Source organism: Oncorhynchus kisutch, linkage group LG23 (assembly GCF_002021735.2).
Source record: "Oncorhynchus kisutch isolate 150728-3 linkage group LG23, Okis_V2, whole genome shotgun sequence".
Classification (NCBI taxonomy): Eukaryota; Metazoa; Chordata; class Actinopteri; order Salmoniformes; family Salmonidae; genus Oncorhynchus; species Oncorhynchus kisutch.
In genome coordinates, this window is record NC_034196.2 from 11,477,225 (window position 1) to 11,499,563 (window position 22,339).

Sequence of the window (22,339 nt, forward strand, 5' to 3'; positions counted from 1 at the left end):
TTTAAAGAATTCTGCCGTTGATGATGTCACTTCTTTGTTTACTTTTGTCAATGAATGTCATATTTGTTACAAGATGAAACCAAAATATACCCAGGTCCGGCTAAATAAGGAGAAAAAAAGGTACGTTTGAATACACGTACTCCAGTTCAGAGCATCAGTTTTGCTAACACTGACAGCTTGCTAGCAACACATGACCGGCCACCCAAAATTGGCTTGATTGGTATTAATCAATCTCGTGTAGCTAAATTAGCTAACTTGAGCTAACCTAAGTTATCTGAACTGCGCTAGCTAGCTAACGTTAGCTAAAGCTTGAATCTTGAATGCAGTGTTTCATAAATTCAAAAATAAAAGTTAGCTAACTAATAATGCTGGAAGAAGTTTAAGAAAAGCACTGCTTTTTCTTACTGTAGGTTCCAGGAGGAGGGAGGAGACAATGTGAGAGAAAGTTCACATTTAGCTGGTGAGGATTTTAAAGAATTTCTAAGACTATTAGCTAGCTAGACAATCTAACTTAGTACAGTAGCTAGATGTCTATTTTGACATCTATCTCTTCTGGCATTTAAATCTCTTTATCCAGCATTCCCAGCTCCCAGTCTTGCAGGAGAAGGGGCTATGCCCCTTCCTCAGAATGCTCAGATCACTGCCCTCCCCCCACCAGGTCTCAGTAGAAAGTACCCCCTATCTCAACCCACTCTCTCAGCCAAGACCAAGATTTGGATGCCAGTGCAAGAGACCTGGAAAGGAGAACCTTATGACAAGCCTTTGCTCAAATACACAATAGCCCTCCCTATTGGCAGGCGCCACTGTAGACCTCGTCCAATAAAACGACCCGTCCCCAACCCTTCCCCCAACCTGACTAATAAAAGAGTGAAGTTTAAAAATCCCGAGGCCACCCTCCGTTTTATCCCAGTGAGGCCAGACTTAGAGCAGCTCACCAGGCAGAGAACCCTCCCTGGTGGTCAGTTGGTTAGACCTGTGACACCCAGACCACCATCACGCAAGCAGCCCCCCTCTGCAGACCATAGCCCCCTAGACGGTATCCACTCACACAGATCCCTTGCTAAGGTGCAGGCTGCTGGAGGTGAGGACAGGGGAGGCGGAGGAGATGGTGCCTCCCTATCCCGCTCTGTCAGGGATTTGCAGTTGCTTAGCTCCAGCTCCGACGACGAGGATTCTGAGTCTCCTTCTGAGTCCCAGTTCCGATGCACCACTCCGGCCTACCTTACCCGCCGCTACCAGAACAGTTTGAAATGGTACCAGGCGGTGCGCAGCGAGAAGAAGACCAAACATCACAAGGAGAGGCTTGACCAGCTTTGCTATAAGGTAAACACTGTATTCTATTTGACTAAACTCATGCCTGGATAAAAAAGATCTAAACAAATCGATTTAGTGACTCTCATATTGGATCTTACCGTATTGTCATCTCTCACTTTTCTTTCCTTAGGAGGCATCAGAAGAGTCTAATGCTGAAAGAGGTAGCTAGGGTTTTTAGTCCGCCAAGTGTGAGACATCAAAAATAATGATACAGTCCTTTTAATGCTATGTCAATGGGAACTCAGTCTTTTCTCTTCTGTCTGTGATTGCCTTTTTTTGCAAGCTTACTCTACTAATGATTGTAATTACCTGTTCCCTGCCCTATCATTTGTTACTAGGCCCCTCGGGTGTCCAGGCGAGACACACCGCCCCTCTGGGTGCTGGGGAGGGGAGGTCTGTCTGTAAACCCTACCAGGGAGGAAAGAGGAGAAGGAGTCCGCCGTCAGAGAAAGGTTTTTATTTATTAATTTGTTTATTTGTCAGGGACCATGTACAACATGCCATTGCAACAGATTTAGCTAGATAGCAAATTTACATCTGTAGTCCCCTGGCTGAAAATAATGAACATTAATACATCAATACAATGCTAAAATATAACATCATATTAAAATATGTATATATATAAAAAATGTCAAATATACAACAATAGACAATATAATGATAATATTACATCAGAGTTGACCCTCGGTCCCACTGTGTTTGACATCAGTATCTGAATGTCTTATTGTTCACATGACTGGTTTGCCTAGCAAAGGAGCAGCACTCTCACACTGGTTGGCAGGGTGTTCCTTAATCCAGACGCTCTGACTGGAAAAGTTGTCTGACCAAATTTGGTGGACCTAAACTGAGTTGAGCTGTCCGCTCTGGTTGAAGCTCTTGTTGTCCTGGTACTGTCTTTGCAATATGTAACATACTGCTTAAGAGGTGGTGGGGAAAGTTTTTAAAAATGTTTTATTTTATTTAACCTTTATTTAACTTGGCAAGTCAGTTAAGAACAAATTCTTATTTACAATAATGACCTACCAGAAGGCAAAATGCCTCCTGCGGGGATGGGGGCTGGGATTTAAAAAATGATAACAAAAATAAATATAGAACAAAACACACATCGTGACAAGAGAGACACCATAACACTACATAAAGAGAGACCTAAGACAACAACATAGCATGGCAGCAACACATGAAAACACTGCATGGTAGCAACACAACATGACAACAGCATGGTAGCAACATAGCATGGCAGCAGCACAATATGGTAGCAGCACAAAACATGGTACAAACATTATTGGGCACAGACAACAGCACAAAGGGCAAGAAGGTAGATACATCACGCGAAGCAGCCACAACTGTCACTGAGAGTCCATGATTTAGTCTTTGAATGAAGAGATGGAGATAAAACGGTCCAGTTTGAGTGTTTTTTGCAGCTCGTTCCAGTCGTTAGCTGCAATGAACTGAAATGAGGAGTGACCCAGGGATGTGTGTGCTTTGGGGACCATTAACAGAATGTGACTGGCAGAACTGGTGTTGTATGTGGAGGATGAGGGCTGCAGTAGGTATCTCAATTAGGGGGGAGTGAGGCCTAAGAAGGTTCTATAAATAAGCATCAATCAGTGGGTCTTGCTCCGTGTATACAGAGATGTCCAGTTTACAGAGTCAGCAGCAGTTCTGACTTCATACACTGTACTCTTTCAGAGAGGTAGTTAGCAAACCAGGCCAAAGACCCCATCAGAGACACCAATACTCCTTAGCCGGCCCACAAGAATGGAATGGTCTACCACAGGGCTGCCTAACCCTCTTCCTGGAGATCTACCATCCTGTGGGTTTTCAGTCCAACCCTAATTTAACACACCTGATTCGACTAATTAGCTGCTCAACAAGACCGTAATTAGCTGAATCAGATATGCTAAATTGGGGTTGGACTGAAAACCTACAGGACAGTAGATCTCCAGGAAGAGTGTTGGGCAGCCCTGGTATACTGTATCAAAAGCTTTGGCCAAGTCAATAAAAATAGCAGCACAACATTGCTTAGAATCAAGGGCAATGGTGACATCATTTAGGACCTTTAAGTTTGAAGTGACACATCCATAACCTGAGTTTAATGCATAAAACCAGCAAATCAAATTGTTTGGGGACAGACTTGGTGGAGACAATCGAGCACTGAAGGTGTTCCTTGGTAAAGATTGCCACTCCACCACCTTTTGAAGATCTGTCTTGCCAAAAAAGGTTATAAACAGAAATGTTAACATCAGTGTTCAAAACACTCTTCCTTAACCACATCTCAGTACTGACCAACACATCTGGATAAGAGCTGTGAACCCACACTTTCAATTGATCAATTTTAGGTAATAAGCTTCTAGTGTCAGTGTGCAGAAAACCCAGGCTTTTACAAGAGCAGAAATCAGTGAAGCAGGTATCAGGGCACAAATCAGAATTGGGGCTAGCAACAGTAGATGGGCCAGGGTGTATATGCACATTTCCAGATATAATCAGCAGTAATACAATCAGGGCATGGCAGAGGACAGGGAGAGCTCTGCAGTGTTGATTTATAACATTTGAATGTGCATTAGATGGCAACAAGATCATATTATACAGCAATTTCATCAGGTAACATGAATACAAAGGCGATGAGAGGTGGTTAGAATAGGATGGGAGACCAAGAGTCCGTGTAACCAATAGAGAGTCAGAGTCCTGAGTGTGGGAACAAACATAGACTGCCCCACGGTTGGGTAAGCAAGCAAGTTCATAGTCAACAAAGCATGCAGGAGTCATGAGGCAAATAGCATAAAGATAAAAGTCATGAGTGTTCTTAAACAGCAGAGAGGTGTCGGCATAAGAAGCTGTCAAAGCTCAGTAGGTTGTATTTCTTAATGATATTGCATTGGTGATAGGTGTTTGGTTTTTAGTGCAGCACTTTCAGAGTTTTTTTTTATAGAGCTTTTGCAGTGGTTTCATTGCTGTGATACACAGTACAGCTTTACGAGAGATGGGGCAAAATCATTGAGTGCATGTACAGCTTAGCAGCATTTGTTGACATTTGGTTCCTGATCAATTTGAAATGACCAGGCTGCTTTTGACTGTTCATTATACTTTATGTATTCTTTTTTGAAGGACAGGTTAGAGTCAATAATTATTCCTAATTATTTCAAATGTGAAACCACCTCAATCCTCTGTCCCTTTACACTTATCTCAGGTGGATGGGTCTCACTGTTCCTGATGAAGGGTGCATTCGTAAATTCACTCTGGCTATCTACTCTGATTTCAGATCACTCTCGTCTGAGGGTGCTAGAGTGCAGAGTAACTGATGAATTTATGAAAAAGCAACACCTGTTGAATATGACTGGTGTCAGTAAATGTCGGCAAAAAAACGTTATTAAATTGTTTCCAGCAGCAAAGTGACAGTCACCATCACATGAAAACAGCCTAAACCAGCTCTAGGGCGAGTAAAATGGTCAGGTCTCATTTGTGTCTGGAAGTAGCTAGCATGCTGTGGTGGAAAAAGTACCCAATTGTCATACTTGAGTAAAAGTACAGAAACCTTAACAGAAAATGTCTTCAGTAAAAGTGAAAGTCACCCAGTAAAATACTACTTGAGTAAAAAAGTATTTGATTTGAAATATACTTAAGTATCAAAAATCAAAGTAAAAGTATGAATCATTTCAAATTCCTTATATTAAGCAAACCATACAGCACAATTTTCTTGTTTTTAAAATGTACGAATACACTCCAACACAGACATCATTTACAAATGAAGCACAACTGCATTCAAGCATCCAAGCTAACTGGCTAACTTGCTAATGTGGACTTGGGAACAGGAGTGAAGAAATCTGATTTCTTTCTGCATCTTGAAACAATGTAATGCTCAGTTAGATACCATCTGTAGTATTTGGTGCTTTCTTTATCAAAAATGAATCATAAAAGCTGATAGTATTTCAAACACATAAAATATGCATCTAAACCGAACTGAAATCTAATCAGAAACACATTGGGTCGTTTTCACAGTCAAACAGATGTTATTTGGACATTTTGTACAGAAAATCTTTTTAACAGAGAAAAATCTTTGACAGAGAGAACTGTCAACTAGATTGAAGCATTCATTCTATCGATCTATGACATTATTCTGGTGAGCAAGGGGTTTATTTAGTCTTCTAGGGCAACATACAGTATAATGACAGAAGAGAAGCTGCATGTATCTAATTATTGTAATGGTTTTCTTCCATTGAAGGAGAAGAGGACCAAAATGCAGCGTGATTAGTGTTCAACATCTTTAATATAGACGATAACACTACAAAATACAACACAACAAATGTGAAAACCAAAACAGTCCTATCTGGTGCAATGACACAAAGACAGAAGACAATCACCCACAAAGTACCCACAGAATATGGCTGCCTAAATATGGTTCCCAATCAGAGACAACGATAGACAGCTGCCTCTAATTGACAACCAATCTAGGCAACCATAGACATACAAACTACCTAGAAAGGAAACAACCCCATAAACATACAACAAACCCTAGACAAGACAAAACACATAAATCCCCCATGTCACACCCTGACCTAACCAAAATAACAAGGAAAACAAAGAATACTACGGTCAGGGTGTGACAATTATAGACAAGTTAACTAACAAATAGCCTACCAAAATGTTGGAAATTAAATTAAATCAAATCAAATGTATTTATATAGCCCTTCGTACATCAGCTGATATCTCAAAGTGCTGTACAGAAACCCAGCCTAAAACCCCAAACAGTAAGCAATGCAGGTGTAGAAGCACGGTGGCTAGGAAAAACTCCCAAGAAAGGCCAAAACCTAGGAAGAAACCTAGAGAGGAACCATGTGGGGTGGCCAGTCCTCTTCTGGCTGTGCCGGGTGGAGATTATAACAGAACATGGCCAAGATGTTCAAATGTTAGTCCTGAGGCACGGTCCTAGGGCTCAGGTCCTCCGAGAGAAAGAAAGAGAGAAAGAGAGAATTAGAGAGAGCATACTTAAATTCACACAGGACACCGGATAGGACAGGAGAAGTACTCCAGATATAACAAACTGACCCTAGCCCCCCGACACATAAACTACTGCAGCATAAATACTGGAGGCTGAGACAGGAGGGGTCAGGAGACACTGTGGCCCCATCCGATGATACCCCCAGACAGGGCCAAACAGGAAGGATATAACTCCACACACTTTGCCAAAGCACAGCCCCCACACCACTAGAGGGATATCTTCAACCACCAACTTTACCATCCTGAGACAAGGCCGAGTATAGCCCACAAATATCTCCGCCACGGCACAACCCAAGGGGGGGCGCCAACCCAGACAGGAAGATCACATCAGTGACTCAACCCACTCAAGTGACGCACCCCTCCTACTGACGGCATGAAAGAGCACTAGTAAGCCAGTGACTCAGCTCCTGTAATAGGGTTAGAGGCAGTGGATGGAGGGGAACCGGCCAGGCAGAGACAGCAAGGGCGGTTCGTTGCTCCAGAGCCTTTCCGTTCACCTTCACACTCCTGGGCCAGACTACACTCAATCATATGACCCACTGAAGAGATGAGTCTTCAGGAAAGACTTAAAGGTTGAGACCGAGTTTGCGTCTCTCACATGGGTAGGCAGACCATTCCATAAAAATTGAGCTCTATAGGAGAAAGTCCTGCCTCCAGCTGTTTGCTTAGAAATTCTAGGGACAATTAGGAGGCCTGCATCTTATGACCGTAGCGTACGTGTAGGTATGTACGGCAGGACCAAATCAGAGAGATAGGTAGGAGCAAGCCGATGTAATGCTTTGTAGGTTAGCAGTAAAACCTTGAAATCAGCCCTTGCCTTGACAGGAAGCCAGTGTAGGGAGGCTAGCACTGCTGTAGAGCACATCACTCCCCCTAACTGGGAGGGGGCCAGAGACAATTACTCGATGCCGACACATCTTTCTAGCTGATTTACACGCTGAAGCTATGTTGCGCTTGGTGATCTCTGACTGTTTCATCCTAACATCGTTGGTGCCGACGTGGATAACAATATCTCTATACTCTCCACTCGCCAGTTTTAGCTTTAGCCAGCACCATCTTCAGATTAGCCTTAACGTCGGTAGCCCTGCCCCCTGGTAAACAGTGTATGATCGCTGGATGATTCGTTTTAAGTCTATGTCGCCAATGACTAGAGTTTTCAATTTGTCAGAGCTAATGGTGGGAAGCTTCGGCGTCCCAGACCCCGTAACGGGAGGAGTAGAGACAAGAGAAGGCTCGGCCTCTGACTGACTCATTTGTTAATGGTGAAAACCGGTTGAAAGTTTCTGTCGGCTGAATGGTTAAGCGTTCCTACAACATTTCCCTCCAGAAACCGTGAGAAAGTTGTCCGGCTGCGGGGACCGTGCGAGGGGATTTATACTAACGTTACTATCTGTACTTACTGGTGGCACAGACGCTGTTTCATCCTTTCCTACACTGAAATTACCCTTGCCTAATGATTGTGTCTCAAGCTGGGCTTACAGCACAGCTATCCTCGCCGTAAGGTGATCGTTCTCCTGTATATTATGAGTACAGCGACTGCAATTAGAAGGCATCATGTTAATGTTACTACTTAGCTTCGGCTGTTGGAGGTCCTGACGAACCACGTCCAGATAAAGCGTCCGGAGTGAAAAAGTTGAATGAAAAAAAAGTTGAGGGAAAAAATATAAACTGTAATTAAAAAGTAAAAACCTGTAAAGTTGTCAGGTAGCAAAGTAAGGTTGGCAACAAAACGTAGCAACACGTAAACAAGTCTGCAAGTTATAAGCAGAAACATATCTAAATCAGGCAAAATAATCCTGCACCCCCTGTCAAAAAATCGTTCTGCAGTCTGTGACTGTAGCCTATGGCACATGTTCTATATTTGCGGGTTAGGGTCGGATGAGGGCCTCAGATTTTCACTTTATCACACATAGTTGGGCGGTTGGGGATGGGTTATTAGCAATTGCGGACAGGTGTGGGTGAACAAACAGCTCACCCGTGCACCACTGGTATGCATACATCTGCATTTTGATCTCGGGACATTCAGAGGGCAGGTCATTTATGTAGCTATAAATTGGATAAAAGTGGGCCCCAAAAGTATCCATGAGGGGCCCCAATAGAGCAGTCAGAGGATGTTGACAGTTTGTCATTGATTTTGGTGCATGGTTTTCTTTTGGTCAGGTTGCTTACCCCCCAGCCAGGTGAGGAGATGGGACCGCCGGTCATGGCGCCGACAGCTAGACAGCAGTGCCTCGGACTCCCCAGCATCTGATGGCAGTGTCATGCTCAGCCCACTCTATACCCACTCCCCCTTCCTCTCTCCCATAGCTACCAGCACTCCTCCCCACCCTGCTCCTCTTTCTAACACATCTCCCAACATCCCAATATTTTCCCCTTCCTTCTCTCTCAGTACGCCTTCCAGTTGTCCTAGCACGCCACTTTACCCCCACTCTTTCACCTCCAGTGCCCCTGGCACCCCATTACGAAGTCAAGTGACATCTTCCAGTGCCCCTGGCACCCCATTACGAAGTCAGGTGACATCTTCCAGTGCCCCTTGCACCCCATTACGAAGTCAGGTGACATCTTCCAGTGCCCTTGGCACCCCATTACGAAGTCAAGTGACATCTTCCAGTGCCCCTGGCACCCCATTACGAAGTCAGGTGACATCTTCCAGTGCCCCTTGCACCCCATTACGAAGTCAGGTGACATCTTCCAGTGTTTCTGGCACCCCATTACGAAGTCAGGTGACATCTTCCAGTGCCCCTGGCACCCCATTACGAAGTCAGGTGACATCTTCCAGTGTTTCTGGCACCCCATTACGAAGTCAGGTGACATCTTCCAGTGTTTCTGGCACCCCATTACGAAGTCAGATGACATCTTCCAGTGCCCCTGGCACCCCATTACGAAGTCAGATGACATCTTCCAGTGCCCCTGGCACCCCATTACGAAGTCAGGTGACATCTTCCAGTGCCCCTGGCACCCCATTACGTAGTCAGGTGACATCTTCCAGTGCCCCTGGCACCCCACAACATGGTACCTTTCACAGGGAGTCATCGTTCCACACCAGGAGTAACATCTCAGGAAGTAGGACTACATGTTGTGGGCTGGAGAGCTGTCCACCATTAGCTAAAGGGACAGTAACCAGTTCCAACCCTGAAGACTCAGTAACAAGCCCTAAAGCTAGATGCCAAGCGGACAACACTCCATACCCAGACATGTTCAATATTAAAGGAGATACAGCGAAGAAAGATGATTCTGAGATGAGAAGGAGCAGTGAAATGAAGAAGACTTCAACACCAAAGGAAATGACTGAAAAATGTTCTCCTGCCAGAGCTAAGACTTCCATATCATCACATGCCAGTCCCACTCTGAAAGAATCTAAGATTCCACAAGCTGACCCACGACTACGAAAATCAATGAAATCATCAGCCTCACCTGATGTTTCTTCAACTGAGCTCGACCGTGGGACGCCCATCCCAGGCAGTAAGCTAACACTCACCTCCATCTTTTCCTACCCTTATGATATACCACAGCTCAAAAGCAGTCCACTTAAAAGCCCTGAGAAGTCATCTCCTCAATCAACTACAGCACATCAGAAGCACAAGTCTCAAGATAAGACAAGTCCTAAGAAAAGTCCTAAAACCAAGACCTCTGATTCACCTAAATTAACACCTGCACCTTTTTTGTCAGAGAAGCAAACAGACAAAACTGAGAGTAATTTCAAGAAACCATCAAAACCTCAGAGTGTTGTTAGTAGTAAGGCAGACTCTGCAGTGTCACAACATGTTCTATCCACAAAAACTACAAAAAAAAGTGCTGGAGGGAGCCGGCCAACCATCAAGGCTTCTCCTTGTGACCCTAGTCTTAAAACTAAATGTTCTGCTAACAATGCTTGTGTGCCAAAACCAAAGGAGGAGAGTGAGAGACCTCCCCTTCCTAGCCTTAGAAGATTGAAGCAGGTATTTACAGGCCTTTATCAGCAGAGGACTGTGGTGGCTAAACCCTCCAGCGAATTGAATGGGGTGCCGACTGACACACATAGGCTGTTTAAGACTCCTTCATCCAAGACCTCCTCCCCTAAGACCCGCTCCCCCAAGACTCCCTCATCCAAGACCAGCTCCCCCAAGACTCCCTCATCCAAGACCAGCTCCCCCAAGACTCCCTCATCCAAGACCAGCTCCCCCAAGACTCCCTCATCCAAGACCAGCTCCCCCAAGACTCCCTCATCCAAGACCACCTCCCCCAAGACTCCCTCATCCAAGACCACCTCCCCCAAGACGCACTCACTCAAAAACCCCTCTCCCAAGATCCGCTCCCCCAAGAAGCCTCAGACTAGAGTTCTTCACAGATTAACCCAGGATCCGAGGATCCGAGATCCGATCCAGGATCAGAGCCCATCTATGCAGCCCACCTCCAGCACCTCCAGCAACAACCCAGAAGGGAGACCTGCAGCCTCAACCTCAATTCTAGGCAGGAGTTTAGAGCTAAAAATTTGTCAAGGTTTCCAGAAACCAGACACACCCAGGCCAAAGAGCTACTCCCCCAAGAGCAAACCAACAGGGATTTCACTGAACTATAGGGGTACTGGTACTCCTTTCCGGGGAAGTGAGGGGAATCTAACAACTACCCCCACTTCTAGGGGCCTGGCAATCCCCCATGACTGTCCATCTCAGACCAGGAGTTCTCTGAGTAAAGCCTCATATTCTGCCAAATTACCATGGGATGGAAAGAGGGACAGAGAGAGAGAGAGGGACAGGGAGAGAGAGAGGGACAGGAAGAGATGGGAGAGAGAGAGGGAGAGATGGGAGAGGGAAAGGTGTCCACCCTCACCGAGACACCCTCACCCAGCACGGGGCCCAATTCCACAGCCAAGCCGGGAGGATCATCCTAAAGAATGCTTTAGAAAGAAAGACAAAACTACTACAGGACAGGAGGACTTTAGAACTAAAGTCAAAATACCATGGGCACCAACTCAAAAACCCTCTAGCTCTCATAAGAGTTGGCCAAATGTACCCTCACCCTGCCAGAATCCTCCACCTGCGAGAAATGGCCCCCAGTCATACTCCAAAAATATCAAAGGCGCGCACTCACCCTCAGCTCAGACTAAATGTAAGTTAATATGGATTCAGTACGTGAAAGAGTATACTTTTGTTGCTATGTAATAGTAGTCATTCTACAAAATCTGGTGTGTGATGGGTGGAGACATGGGTAGAAGTGAGTGTGTATGTGTTCATTTTGAATAGCTACTTATCTATCTTTCTGTTCTCTGTTCTCTCCATACTGTAGCTAAAGTACCAGGGGAGAAGACAGACTCTCAGCACATCAGCTCCCCCCCTACAACACAGAAGGTCCCTCAGGAGTCAGTGTCCCCTCCCCTGTCCCCCCGCTTCAGACCCGGCCCCAGCAGTCCGGAGCTCATCCATGCCATTGTGAGTGCCATGGGCTATCTGCTTGGTGTGCCACCCACCTCCATCCCTGGCCTCTGCCCTTCACCTGAAGACCCTGGTACGTCCTCCACCACTGACCCATCAGCTTTTAACTCAGACCCCATCCAGCCCCCCTGGACTGAAGAACTACGACTCATCCGGCAAAGACTCAGTGAGCCTGGCTTAGGGCTCAACCCCCAGCCTCCAGACCACACAAAACCAGCCTCCAGACCACACCCAACCAGCCTCCAGACCACACCCAACCAGCCTCCAGACCACACCCAACCAGCCTCCAGACCACACCCAACCAGCCTCCAGACCAAAGGACACACACACACAGGACAGGTGAAAGAAGGCAATTCATTTCTCTCACTGTTTGTTTGCGGCTCTGTTGTTTTGTTTTTAAGCCTTTTAAGAGTGTCCTTACCTAGAAATTAACCCTTTGACAATGTGCTTTCACATCGATCCTCTTCTATACAGAGGGAAGAGAGGCCTGCACAATCAATGGCACCATCACTGAGAAAGAATACAAAGATGTGAGTCACACATGGGATAATAGCCACACAATACATGTTTACACACACAAAGCCACCCCCTGGCTGTAAGATATCTCTCTGGTGTAATGCGTGCAGGCTGTAGACTCAGAGTACCACACTTTATGGACAATACACCTATGTGTTCTTCACAGCTTTATTTCATATTTTGTGAGTATTGTCTTTGTGAATTCCCAGGTGAGAGGAGATAGGATGAAGATGAGGATACTGTAGCATGCTACACTGCAGAGCTGCAAGGAGTCAGAGAGCAGCTGTTCAGACAGGACTTGACTGACTGACTGGTGGAATCAGAAGATGTTCACGTTAACAGGCTGAACATCTGCTCATACACCTGGGTTGTGTTTCTAACTCTTTCTCTGGATATAATTATCTAATAAATACAGAGTCAAATACTTTATGTACATATTCATTTGCTGTAAGTACTGGCAGTTCAGCTCTTTGAATTGATCATTTCAATGCTTGTGATACTGGTTTCATTTTTAGATGGATTTGATCTTGCTTTCATTTTGACAAGCAGTTAGCTGAATTAATACAGGAAGCTGGGCTTGCTGAAGGTTGCACATGTGACCACAGGAGGGCAGTCTCATGCCAACCTAATCCAAATCCTAGTCATAATGAAGGGAGAAATGAAATCTTAATGTACAGATTGTCAAATTGTCAAAACAAATGTACAGAGCACTGTGCTTTTGAATCATTTCTATGTGGATATTGAACATCAATACAACTTTTGAGTTATGGAGGAGCCAAAATCTATAAGACATTTTGTTTAGGTTTGTTTGGATGATAAGTTAACATGACAAGCTGATATGCTTACCCTACAGCACAGACAAACTCTTGTCTGAGGTTTCTTTATTAACCATTCAGTCACGATATTAACCATCCAGTCACAATATTAACCATCCAGTCACAATATTAACCATCCAGTCATGATATTAACCATCCAGTCATGATATTAACCATTCAGTCATGAGCCAACTACATTTCCTCATGTCAGATAGTGCAACGACTCCATTTGCACTGATTGTATGTATGACACACACACACGCTCTGCTTTGTCATTACTGACTGTCCAAACCACTCCCTTCACCTCTTACGGTTGTTTCAAGTCACTTTGTCACATTTTTCAGATGTAAGTGGAATATTATAGACATATTATGTAGCATGTATTGTCAAGCAGAAGGCTTCAGTAAAATGGTATTGGTGTGTATTCCATTTCTGCCCCATGCAACATCGCACAAGATCAACTTTTCCACATCACTTGTTACTGTATAGTCACCTCTCTCTCTGCTTGACAAAATCATCAGCCTACAGTGTATCAATGAAATCCGGGACTATACTCTTATACTTTATGCAACCCATGGTTTGTCAACAATGCATAGTGCACTACACCATGGTAGTACATCAGAGTGACTCTCCACTTTTTCCTACCGTAATTGAAGCTTGCTGATGGAGGATGATGATGTTGTTTTTACAGTCCCGTCCATACTGGTATGTTCTTTGGCTTTACCTTCCGACCTAACTTGATGTGAATTGATACATTGATGATGCAAGAACATAGAATTTTAGAGTGTTCTGCAGTTCTTAAACAGTGTAAGTAAACTACTGGAATGTACTGGATGCCAGAAGACACAGACCTAATGGTGACGGGGAGTGAGGACATTGCGGTTGTCCTTCCTACCAAGGACAACTGCAATGTCCTCACTTCCTGTCACCATTGGAATGCTTTCACATTATTCCAACCACCCTAACTCATTGTCTGGTCAGTGTTTTGCTGGATAAAAGAGGTTTCAAGGCAACTCCCGGTGAACAGGGAACCTTGACTTTCAGCTGTTCTTAGAATTATAGGTTTATTTGGAAAAGAGATTTCAAGACAGGAATTAGTTGCTTTCAACTGTTGCTGTGTCAATACCAATGAGAAATATTGAATTAGTTAATTCTATCGTGAAATCAATGTGAAAGCATTCCTATGGTGATAGGGAGTGAGGACATTGTGGTTGCCCTTACAAAATACTGCGACCTGCTCCACTGGTCCTGGACATGAAAAAAGATATTTTCAACAACTTGCAACAATCCGAAACTGGATGGCTGAGATGTACAGTAGAATGGGCCATAAATGAGGAATATCAAATGATCCCTTAGGAGCATGAAATGTATCACTTGTACTTTCACATCGCTTATTTGCATAATTATGTTGTATTTGAGCTACAGCACTTTGCACCCCTGCTAGAGCACGCGGTTGATGTATTTTTATGGTTTCCCCAGGTCCTGTAAATGATTGGCTCGCATATGAATAGTACTGGGGCTCAACACAATTGGTTTGTAAGGATATAGACACAGATTGTTTGATACCGAATTGATGTTGCTCTCTCTGCTTGTACCCTGGGGACATTTGGTAACATGTTTTCCAAGCTAAATTATGTCTCATTCACTGACTTCTGATGGGATTGGTAATTATGGTATACCACAGCTCGTCAACCTTTTTCTCTCCTTTTGAAAGTAAAGCCTATATGTATTTTAACAACTTTCATCATGCAGTTAAACCATTTACACGATGTACTGTCGTCCCTTTATGCAGGATGCCTACAGTGCAGATGTTTGTTCGAGATATATGGATATAGGCAGTGAGTTCATGATATGAGCTGATATGACAAGTGCAACCACAAGTAGCAGGGTAATGGCTAGGGTCATGGTGAAGCTAAAACATGAGTTGTTGACTTGTGACAACAGTGTTGACTTGTGACAACAGTATTGACTTGTGACAACAGTGTTGACTTGTGACAACAGTATTGACTTGTGACAACAGTGTTGACTTGTGACAACAGTGTTGACTTGTGACAACACTTGACGCTGACAATGGGAGTAACCCCGTAGGCCTACCACTATTAATTCCTTTCGCTGACTTCAGACAAATATATACGTATTCCGACATGGTAGGGTGATTTCATTATTGGAATTGCCAAGTAAAGGAATACTCGAGATCATTGCTTTTCTGCGAAAACTGGTGATGAGTAGCCTGAGGTGTCTAGAACATCTCCAACTGTGGCGCACGCACGACTGCGCTGTAGCTATAAAAGCCGTTCACGTGCACCGTGTACGCCTCCTCGTTCGCCCGACGCATTGACGGTTGTGAGGATGAGACACACAAGCAAAAGAGCTTAATATTTACATGAAAGTGTTTTAGTGAGGAAAAGTTTAATCGTTGTCTCTGTATCTATTTCTTAATTTTAGTGTGCAGAGTATTTACGATTTGGCTATTTTTTATTCTGTTACTGCACGGGTGGAGGTCTTTGAAAAGGCACTTAAGATATGGTCTTTATTCTATAAATCATCAACGGCTTTATTTGTACTATTTTAAGTCTAGTATAGGGCTTTCTTTGTCAACGGAATTATCTTGATAAGGTAGGCGCTTTCACTTTATTTCGGAAAATGTAAGGCGAATTAAATAGTAAAAAGTATGATAACTCTGTAAAATTATCGTAAAGAAAAGAAAATCCCATTCCATTTAAAAATTCTGATCCATTGAAATGTACCTGTTGTGAAAATGAGATTCACTCCTATGTCAGCATATCTCTGTGAACACTTCACTAATGTGTTGAGAAATAACACCAAATATTTAGAGGCTATTGTATCACTTTATTTATTTGAAATGTTTTATTCAAATGTGAGAAATAGTTAAATTATTTTATTGTTTATACATTCTTTCATTGTTTATTGTTTGAATGAAATGCTTTTGGTTTTGAATGAAAGCTTCATTTTGACATCTAAAAAACATTTCATGATTGGTTGTGTATGTTTATACAGTTTTATTCACTTGATAAGCATATCATAAGCATAATATTATATTTAAATAGATCATTGCTAAAGTGTAATGAATGAATGCGGTTCAATCAGAGATATCAGAGCTAACTGACTTGTTGAATTATTATGTAAAACATCCCTGTTGACATATCATAAGGCCAATGACTTTCACAAACACATCTCTCATCCCCTTTGAAAAACAGAATGCATTCAGTAAAGTAGAATGGGTGTTGTGCCATCCAAGATGAATGGTTGTCATAGAGAAGTTCTCATATTCCTTAATCGACATTCACCGTCTCGCTATAATTACAACAACATTGCCGTCACCTAATTGCATAATTCATTGAGGCTTGTTATGCATAGCATTGTCGCTTGATGGAGACAGCTTACAAACAGACGAACTTGTGGCCGATTACTAGAAAATACTGTAGCGACCTTAACCCAACACCTTGTGACATCGTCGTGAGGTCCGGCCCGCTTGGGATAACAGTTAAGGTGTTGGCTTGAAAGTCACATAACCTGGGTTTGAGTCCCGGTCGGGGCTACATTGGTGTCAGAAGTGGGAGACTGTGAGACCATCGGAGAACTGTGAGACTTGGTATAGAAAAGTGTGGGGACACGCTCTCCTGAAGGAAGGAGGTAATGTAGCGACCTTAACCCAACATCTAGTGACCTCGTAAAGAGGTTTGGACTTCCTGCCGTAACAGTTAAGGTGTTGGTTTGACAGTCACTGAACTGAGGTTTGAGTCCCAGTCGGGGCTACCGTCTGTATTTGCTACAATACTGTACACCACAGGAGGTTGGTGGCAACTTAATTGGGGAGGACAGGCGTGTGTTAATGGCTGGAGAGTATTCAGTAGAACGGTATTAAACACATCGTTTCCATGGTTTCCATGTGTTTGATGCCATTCCAATTCTCTCAGTTCTAGCCATTATTATGAGCCGTCCTCCCCTCGGCAGCCACCGCTGCTGTATACTGTACATTACCCTGAGGTCCTACAGTGGATTGTCCTAAACAACTATACACTGCAGTGCATTCTGACTGGATCAACTGGACAACCATATCGATCTACTAGTCAATAAATTAATTGAATTTACCAAAGTGACAAAGACTGATAATGTGATTACACTTTTTTTTAACGACACCAAATACATTCATGTGATAAATATATACTGTATATATATATTTTTTTTTTAGCCTATGCCTGATACTTTCCTCCTGGTCTAAGAAGATGGAGGACACATGGGAACTTCAACTGACCACTACTCTTTACATGACCTCTGACCTCTTACTATCCACAAACCTCACCAACGTCACCAACTGCACCAACACCAACTCCAGCTGCACCGTCTCTAGCGTCAAGCTCTCGCCTTATTACCAACACTCCCTGACAATAGCAGCCAGCTACACCCTGGCCTACCTGTTCATCTTCCTGCTGTGCATGGTGGGTAATGGCCTGGTGTGCCTCATTGTTGTGAGGAACCGTCACATGCGGACGGTCACCAACCTCTTCATCTTCAATCTGGCTATCAGTGACCTGCTGGTGGGCATCTTCTGCATCCCCACCACACTGGTGGACAACCTCATCACAGGTAACACCTTACTGCTATAGAAGAATGGCCAATCTCCTGTTTCTGTAGTATGAGGCAGCTTGATGTACAAGTACACCCATTGGACAGGAAGCTAGTCTATCGCAGGGGCCTTACCCATAATCCATCTCATTAATGCTGAGTGTAATGCAGAGAGGCATTGGGTCCTCCCATTTTTAGAGTCTTTGGTATGACTCAACTTGGGTTCGACCCACCCTACCTTCAAATCTCAGAGCGGGGACACTAGCCACAAGGCCACTGAGTTAGTTTTACCCTACTGCTATAATGATTCCATAAATTAATAAATGCATGATGCTTTGAATTGATTACGGTTGGCCTTGATGAAAATAATGATGCAACCTTTAGCGAGAGACAGTTATTGTTTATAACAGATTGGCCAGTTGCCTTTAGCTATTGGGAAAAACAACTCGTGCCTTGAAAGAAGCATAATTATAGCTACTAGTGTTCATTCACATGTAATGTATGATTCAGTTTCAGCACGGGTCTACATGTCTATGTGGTTGCACATACACCAGCCCAGCCAGCTTTGCAATGGTTAAGATCAGTTCATTCCCACAGTACTGAATCTTCACACATCTCACGAGCTGGATCGCCATCCGGTTATTTAGGCTTTTTTTAAACTATTATTTAGTGTTTACACATGGATTTGCGGAAATTGCTGATTAATGTTTGGATATTTGCTAGAGTGTCAGAACTGAGAGAATAGTAGTGGGCCTGAACATGATGATCACAGCTGTCTTTCATTTGACAGCCTGATTTTTTTCTTTTTATTTTACTAGGCAAGTCAGTTAAGAACAAATTCTTATTTTCAATGACAGCCTAGGAACTGTGGGTTAACTGCCTGTTCAGGGGCAGAACGACAGATTTTGTAGCTTGTCAGCTCGGGGATTTGAACTTGCAACCTTTCGGTTACTAGTCCAATGCTCTAACCACTAGGCCACCCTGCCGCCCCTGATGAATTACTTAACATTTTTTAGACAGTTCTTCACAATCTCTTCATGTTTTACAACATCAATACAGACATTACTTGAGTCTTGGCAGGAAAAGGGCTTTTAGAAAACCCCACATTTACAAAAGTGTGAAACATGCATTGCCACAAAATCCCTCAGCCTTATTTTAAGGCTTAACTTAAAATAATGACCTTTTCAAGGCTAAATTATTTCGCTGGGCAGGTACAAAGATTTCCTCCACTTTATCCACTCTTGTCTAACAGTTTATTTCTGTACCTTTCATACAGGTTTGAAAAGTACAAAAGCATGAATATAGTGCTCCTGAAGTTGTTATCCCCTTCATTATTCTGACCAAATCCCATATACCAAACTCACATGTACCAAACATGTCAAAACACCTGTTCAAAGTGTGGCTATTGATATGTCTGGCAGCTCACTAATAAAGCATTATTGTTGCTATTGATGTTTTGCAGGTTGGCCCTTTAGCAATGCAGTGTGTAAGCTAAGTGGTCTGGTACAGGGGATATCAGTGGGTGCATCAGTATTCACCTTGGTTGCCATCGCTGTGGACAGGTAAGTCCCCTCCCCAAAAAGTATCTACACATGGGAACTGGAAGGTTGATAGTGAGGCTCTCATCTATGCATGTTAAATACTTAATGTTGTACAATAAACAGTTGAATCTATGTGGCAGGTAAATCATTTAATCACTTCTCATCTATCTCTCCTTTCTCCTGTTAGATTCCGCTGTATTGTTTACCCCTTTAAGCCCAAGCTAACCCTTCTTGTTGCTAAGGCAACTATAGGGCTGGTATGGGCTCTTGCGTTGGTTATCATGCTTCCGTCGGCAGTGATGCTGATGGTGGAGCAAGAGGAGGGTCACTACATGGTATCCAGTGACAACCAGACCTACCCTCTCTACTACTGCTATGAAACCTGGCCTGACCCGGAGATGAGGAAAGTTTACACCATGGTCCTGTTCACACACATCTATCTGATGCCCCTGGCTCTCATCATGATAATGTATGGCTGCATTGGGGCCAAGCTCTACTCTACAGCTGTTCTGTCCAGTAGGGGGCACCCGGACGTCAAGTCCCCCATCTCCCAGAGGAAAGTCAAGGTGGTTAAGATGCTAATCGTGGTGGCCCTCCTCTTCATGCTGTCCTGGCTGCCTCTCTGGACCCTGATGCTCCTCACAGACTACGCCAGACCTGAAGGGGACCAGCTGGACCTTCTGACAGGCTACATCTTCCCTTTCTCCCACTGGCTGGCCTTCTCCAACTCCAGCATCAACCCCATCATCTATGGCTACTTCAATGAGAACTTCAAGAAGGGCTTCCAGGCTGCCTGTCACCCTAGATCATGTTGCAGCGTGGTCCCTCAGGAGCAGGTGGTGAGCAAGGCTCAGCGGAGGCACAATGCCAGAGCCCCCCGGAACACAGCCCTCAGTGCCAACTTTCTCACCACCCTGGGGGTGAGGAACCGCATCTACACCGACAGTGACCTGATGGGCTGCGTGTGTCTGGAGATGGAGCAGAGGAAGGAGGAAGGCTCTGCAGAGGCTCCTGGGCAGAGGGAAGTAACAGTAACGGTAGAGTGTCAATAAAAAGGGGTGTTCATGCAGAGGATGTGGATAGACTCTTTCCAATAAGGGTCGCTATGTGTCAGGTGTGGAAGCTTTGAAAGGCAGTTGGGTGGACAACAACAGTGGGGTGTGTATGCATGGTGAGGTTGGAAAATGGACAGGTTGGAGATAAGAGCGCAATAGTGCTGAGCGATTAACCGAAATGTAAGTTATTTTTAGTTTTCTTTCTGTGAGCGCGATCTGCAGTTTCTCTGGAGATAACTCAGACCAAGCCAGAACTGCAGGGCTGGCTGTAGCCTTTTGGGCCCCCCCCCCAACAAGTGGCCACCAAGCGGGATTTTTGTTGTTGTTGTGGTCCTCTAGACATCGTAGATTTCCAATTTCACACATTTTGCCATGTGGTAGAGAGGAAATGTGGCAATTTTACAACAAATGTTATGCAATTCTACTAATTGTACCATGGGGCAGAGAAATAACAAACATTTTATAACACATTTCATGCAATTCTACACGTTTTGCCATGGGGCAGGGATAAACTTTTGCAGTTGTGCAATTTTCTTACACATTTCATGCAATTCTACTAATTTTGCAAGTTGGCTGAGAGAAATTTTGCAGTTTTAAAGATAATTTACTTGAAAGAGTATGACAGAGCTTGCAATTCTACCAATCTTGTCATGGGATGGAGAGAAATTGTTGCAATTTTAAAGGGCAATTACGCCTCTTTTCAATCTCATATTCATCATCTTCAGCACCAAACCAGTGTCTACATACACTATATATACAAAAATATGTGGACACCCTTCAAATTAGTTATAGTGAAGTGGAAACGTCTAGGAGCAACAATGGCTCAGCCACGAAGTGGTAGGCCACACAAGCTCACTGCATCGCAGTGCTTGAGGTGTCTTTACAGACCTGGGTTTGATCCCAGGCTGTGTCACAACCGGCCATGTCACAACCGATAGGGCGGCGCCCAATTGGCCCAGGGGAGGGTTTGGCCGGGGGGGGCTTTACTTGGCTCATCGCGCTTGAGCGACACCTTGTGGCAGGTCGGGAGCTTGGTCATCAGTTGAACCGTGTTTCATCTGACACATTGGTGCAGCTGGTTAAGTGGGCGGGTGTTAAGAAGTGTGGTTTGGCGGGTCATGTTTCAGAGGACGCATTACTAGACCTTTGCCTCTCCTGAGCCCATTGGGAAGTTGCAGCGATGAGACAAGATTGAAATTGGGGAGAAAAAATGCCTCTGGAAACAGCGTTAGCTCAAGAACTGTTCGTCGGGAGCTTCATGAAATGTGTTTCCATGGCCGAGCAGCCGCACACAAGCCTAAGATCACCATGCGCTATGCCAAACGTCGGCTGGTGTGGTGTAAAGCTCGCTGCCATTGGATTCTGGAGCAGTGGAAACACGTTCTCTGGAGTGATGCTTCACCATCTGGCGGACGAATCTGGGTTTGGCAGATGCCAAGAGAACACTAACTATCCGAATGCATAGTTCCAACTGTAAAGTTTGGTGGAGGAGGAATAATGGTCTGGGGCTATTTTTCATGGTTTGGGCTAGGCCCCTTAATTCCAGTGAAGGGAAATCTTAATGCTACAACATACAATGACATTCTAGACGATTCTGTGCTTCCAGCTTTGTGGCAACAGTTTGGGGAAGGCCCTTTCCTGTTTCAAAATGACAATACAGTGGGCCAAAAAAGTATTTAGTCAGCCACCAATTGTGCAAGTTCTCCCACTTAAAAAGATGAGAGAGGCCTGTCATTTTCATCATAGGTACACTTCAACTATGACAGACAAAATGAAAAAAAAAATCCAGAATTTTTTACATTAATTTATTTGCAAACTATGGTGGAAAATAAGTATTTGGTCAATAACAAAAGTTTATCTCAATACTTTGTTATATACCCTTTGTTGGCAATGACAGAGGTCAAACGTTTTCTGTAAGTCTTCACAAGGTTTTCACACACTGTTGCTGGTATTTTGGCCCATTCCTCCATGCAGATCTCCTCTAGAGCAGTGATGTTTTGGGGCTGTTGCTGGGCAACACAGACTTTCAACTCCCTTCAAAGATGTTCTATGGGGTTTAGATCTGGAGACTGGCTAGGCCACTCCAGGACATTGAAATGCTTCTT

At 44.1% G+C, this 22,339-nt stretch overlaps 2 protein-coding genes across 2 annotated transcripts; both read left to right on the top strand.

Moving 5' to 3' along the window:
- The first annotated feature begins 324 nt into the window (after positions 1-324).
- LOC116356524 (serine/arginine repetitive matrix protein 2) lies at positions 325-12,145 on the top strand. Its single transcript, XM_031802236.1, has 6 exons — positions 325-1,323; positions 1,445-1,475; positions 1,653-1,766; positions 8,470-11,397; positions 11,575-12,059; positions 12,122-12,145. The coding sequence occupies exons 1-6, from the start codon at positions 613-615 to the stop codon at positions 12,143-12,145; spliced, it is 4,293 nt and encodes a 1,430-aa protein (XP_031658096.1). The 5' UTR covers positions 325-612.
- Positions 12,146-15,390: 3,245 nt separating this feature from the next.
- npffr1l3 (neuropeptide FF receptor 1 like 3) lies at positions 15,391-21,025 on the top strand. Its single transcript, XM_020458503.2, has 4 exons — positions 15,391-15,667; positions 17,265-17,659; positions 19,101-19,200; positions 19,367-21,025. Exons 2-4 carry the CDS (start codon positions 17,299-17,301, stop codon positions 20,229-20,231), a joined length of 1,326 nt encoding a protein of 441 aa, XP_020314092.1. The 5' UTR covers positions 15,391-15,667; positions 17,265-17,298; the 3' UTR covers positions 20,232-21,025.
- Positions 21,026-22,339: the final 1,314 nt, after the last annotated feature.

Excerpts from the sequence above, each read along its gene's own strand:
- LOC116356524 (XM_031802236.1), top strand. The coding sequence starts at position 613 with ATGCCCCTTCCTCAGAATGCTCAGATCACTGCCCTCCCCCCACCAGGT. Across the intron at positions 1,476-1,652 it reads AGAGTCTAATGCTGAAAGAG|GCCCCTCGGGTGTCCAGGCG; the intron begins GTAGCTAGGGTT and ends ATTTGTTACTAG. Across the intron at positions 11,398-11,574 it reads ACCCTCAGCTCAGACTAAAT|CTAAAGTACCAGGGGAGAAG; the intron begins GTAAGTTAATAT and ends TCCATACTGTAG.
- npffr1l3 (XM_020458503.2), top strand. The coding sequence starts at position 17,299 with ATGGAGGACACATGGGAACTTCAACTGACCACTACTCTTTACATGACC. Across the intron at positions 17,660-19,100 it reads GGTGGACAACCTCATCACAG|GTTGGCCCTTTAGCAATGCA; the intron begins GTAACACCTTAC and ends GATGTTTTGCAG. Across the intron at positions 19,201-19,366 it reads GTTGCCATCGCTGTGGACAG|ATTCCGCTGTATTGTTTACC; the intron begins GTAAGTCCCCTC and ends TTCTCCTGTTAG.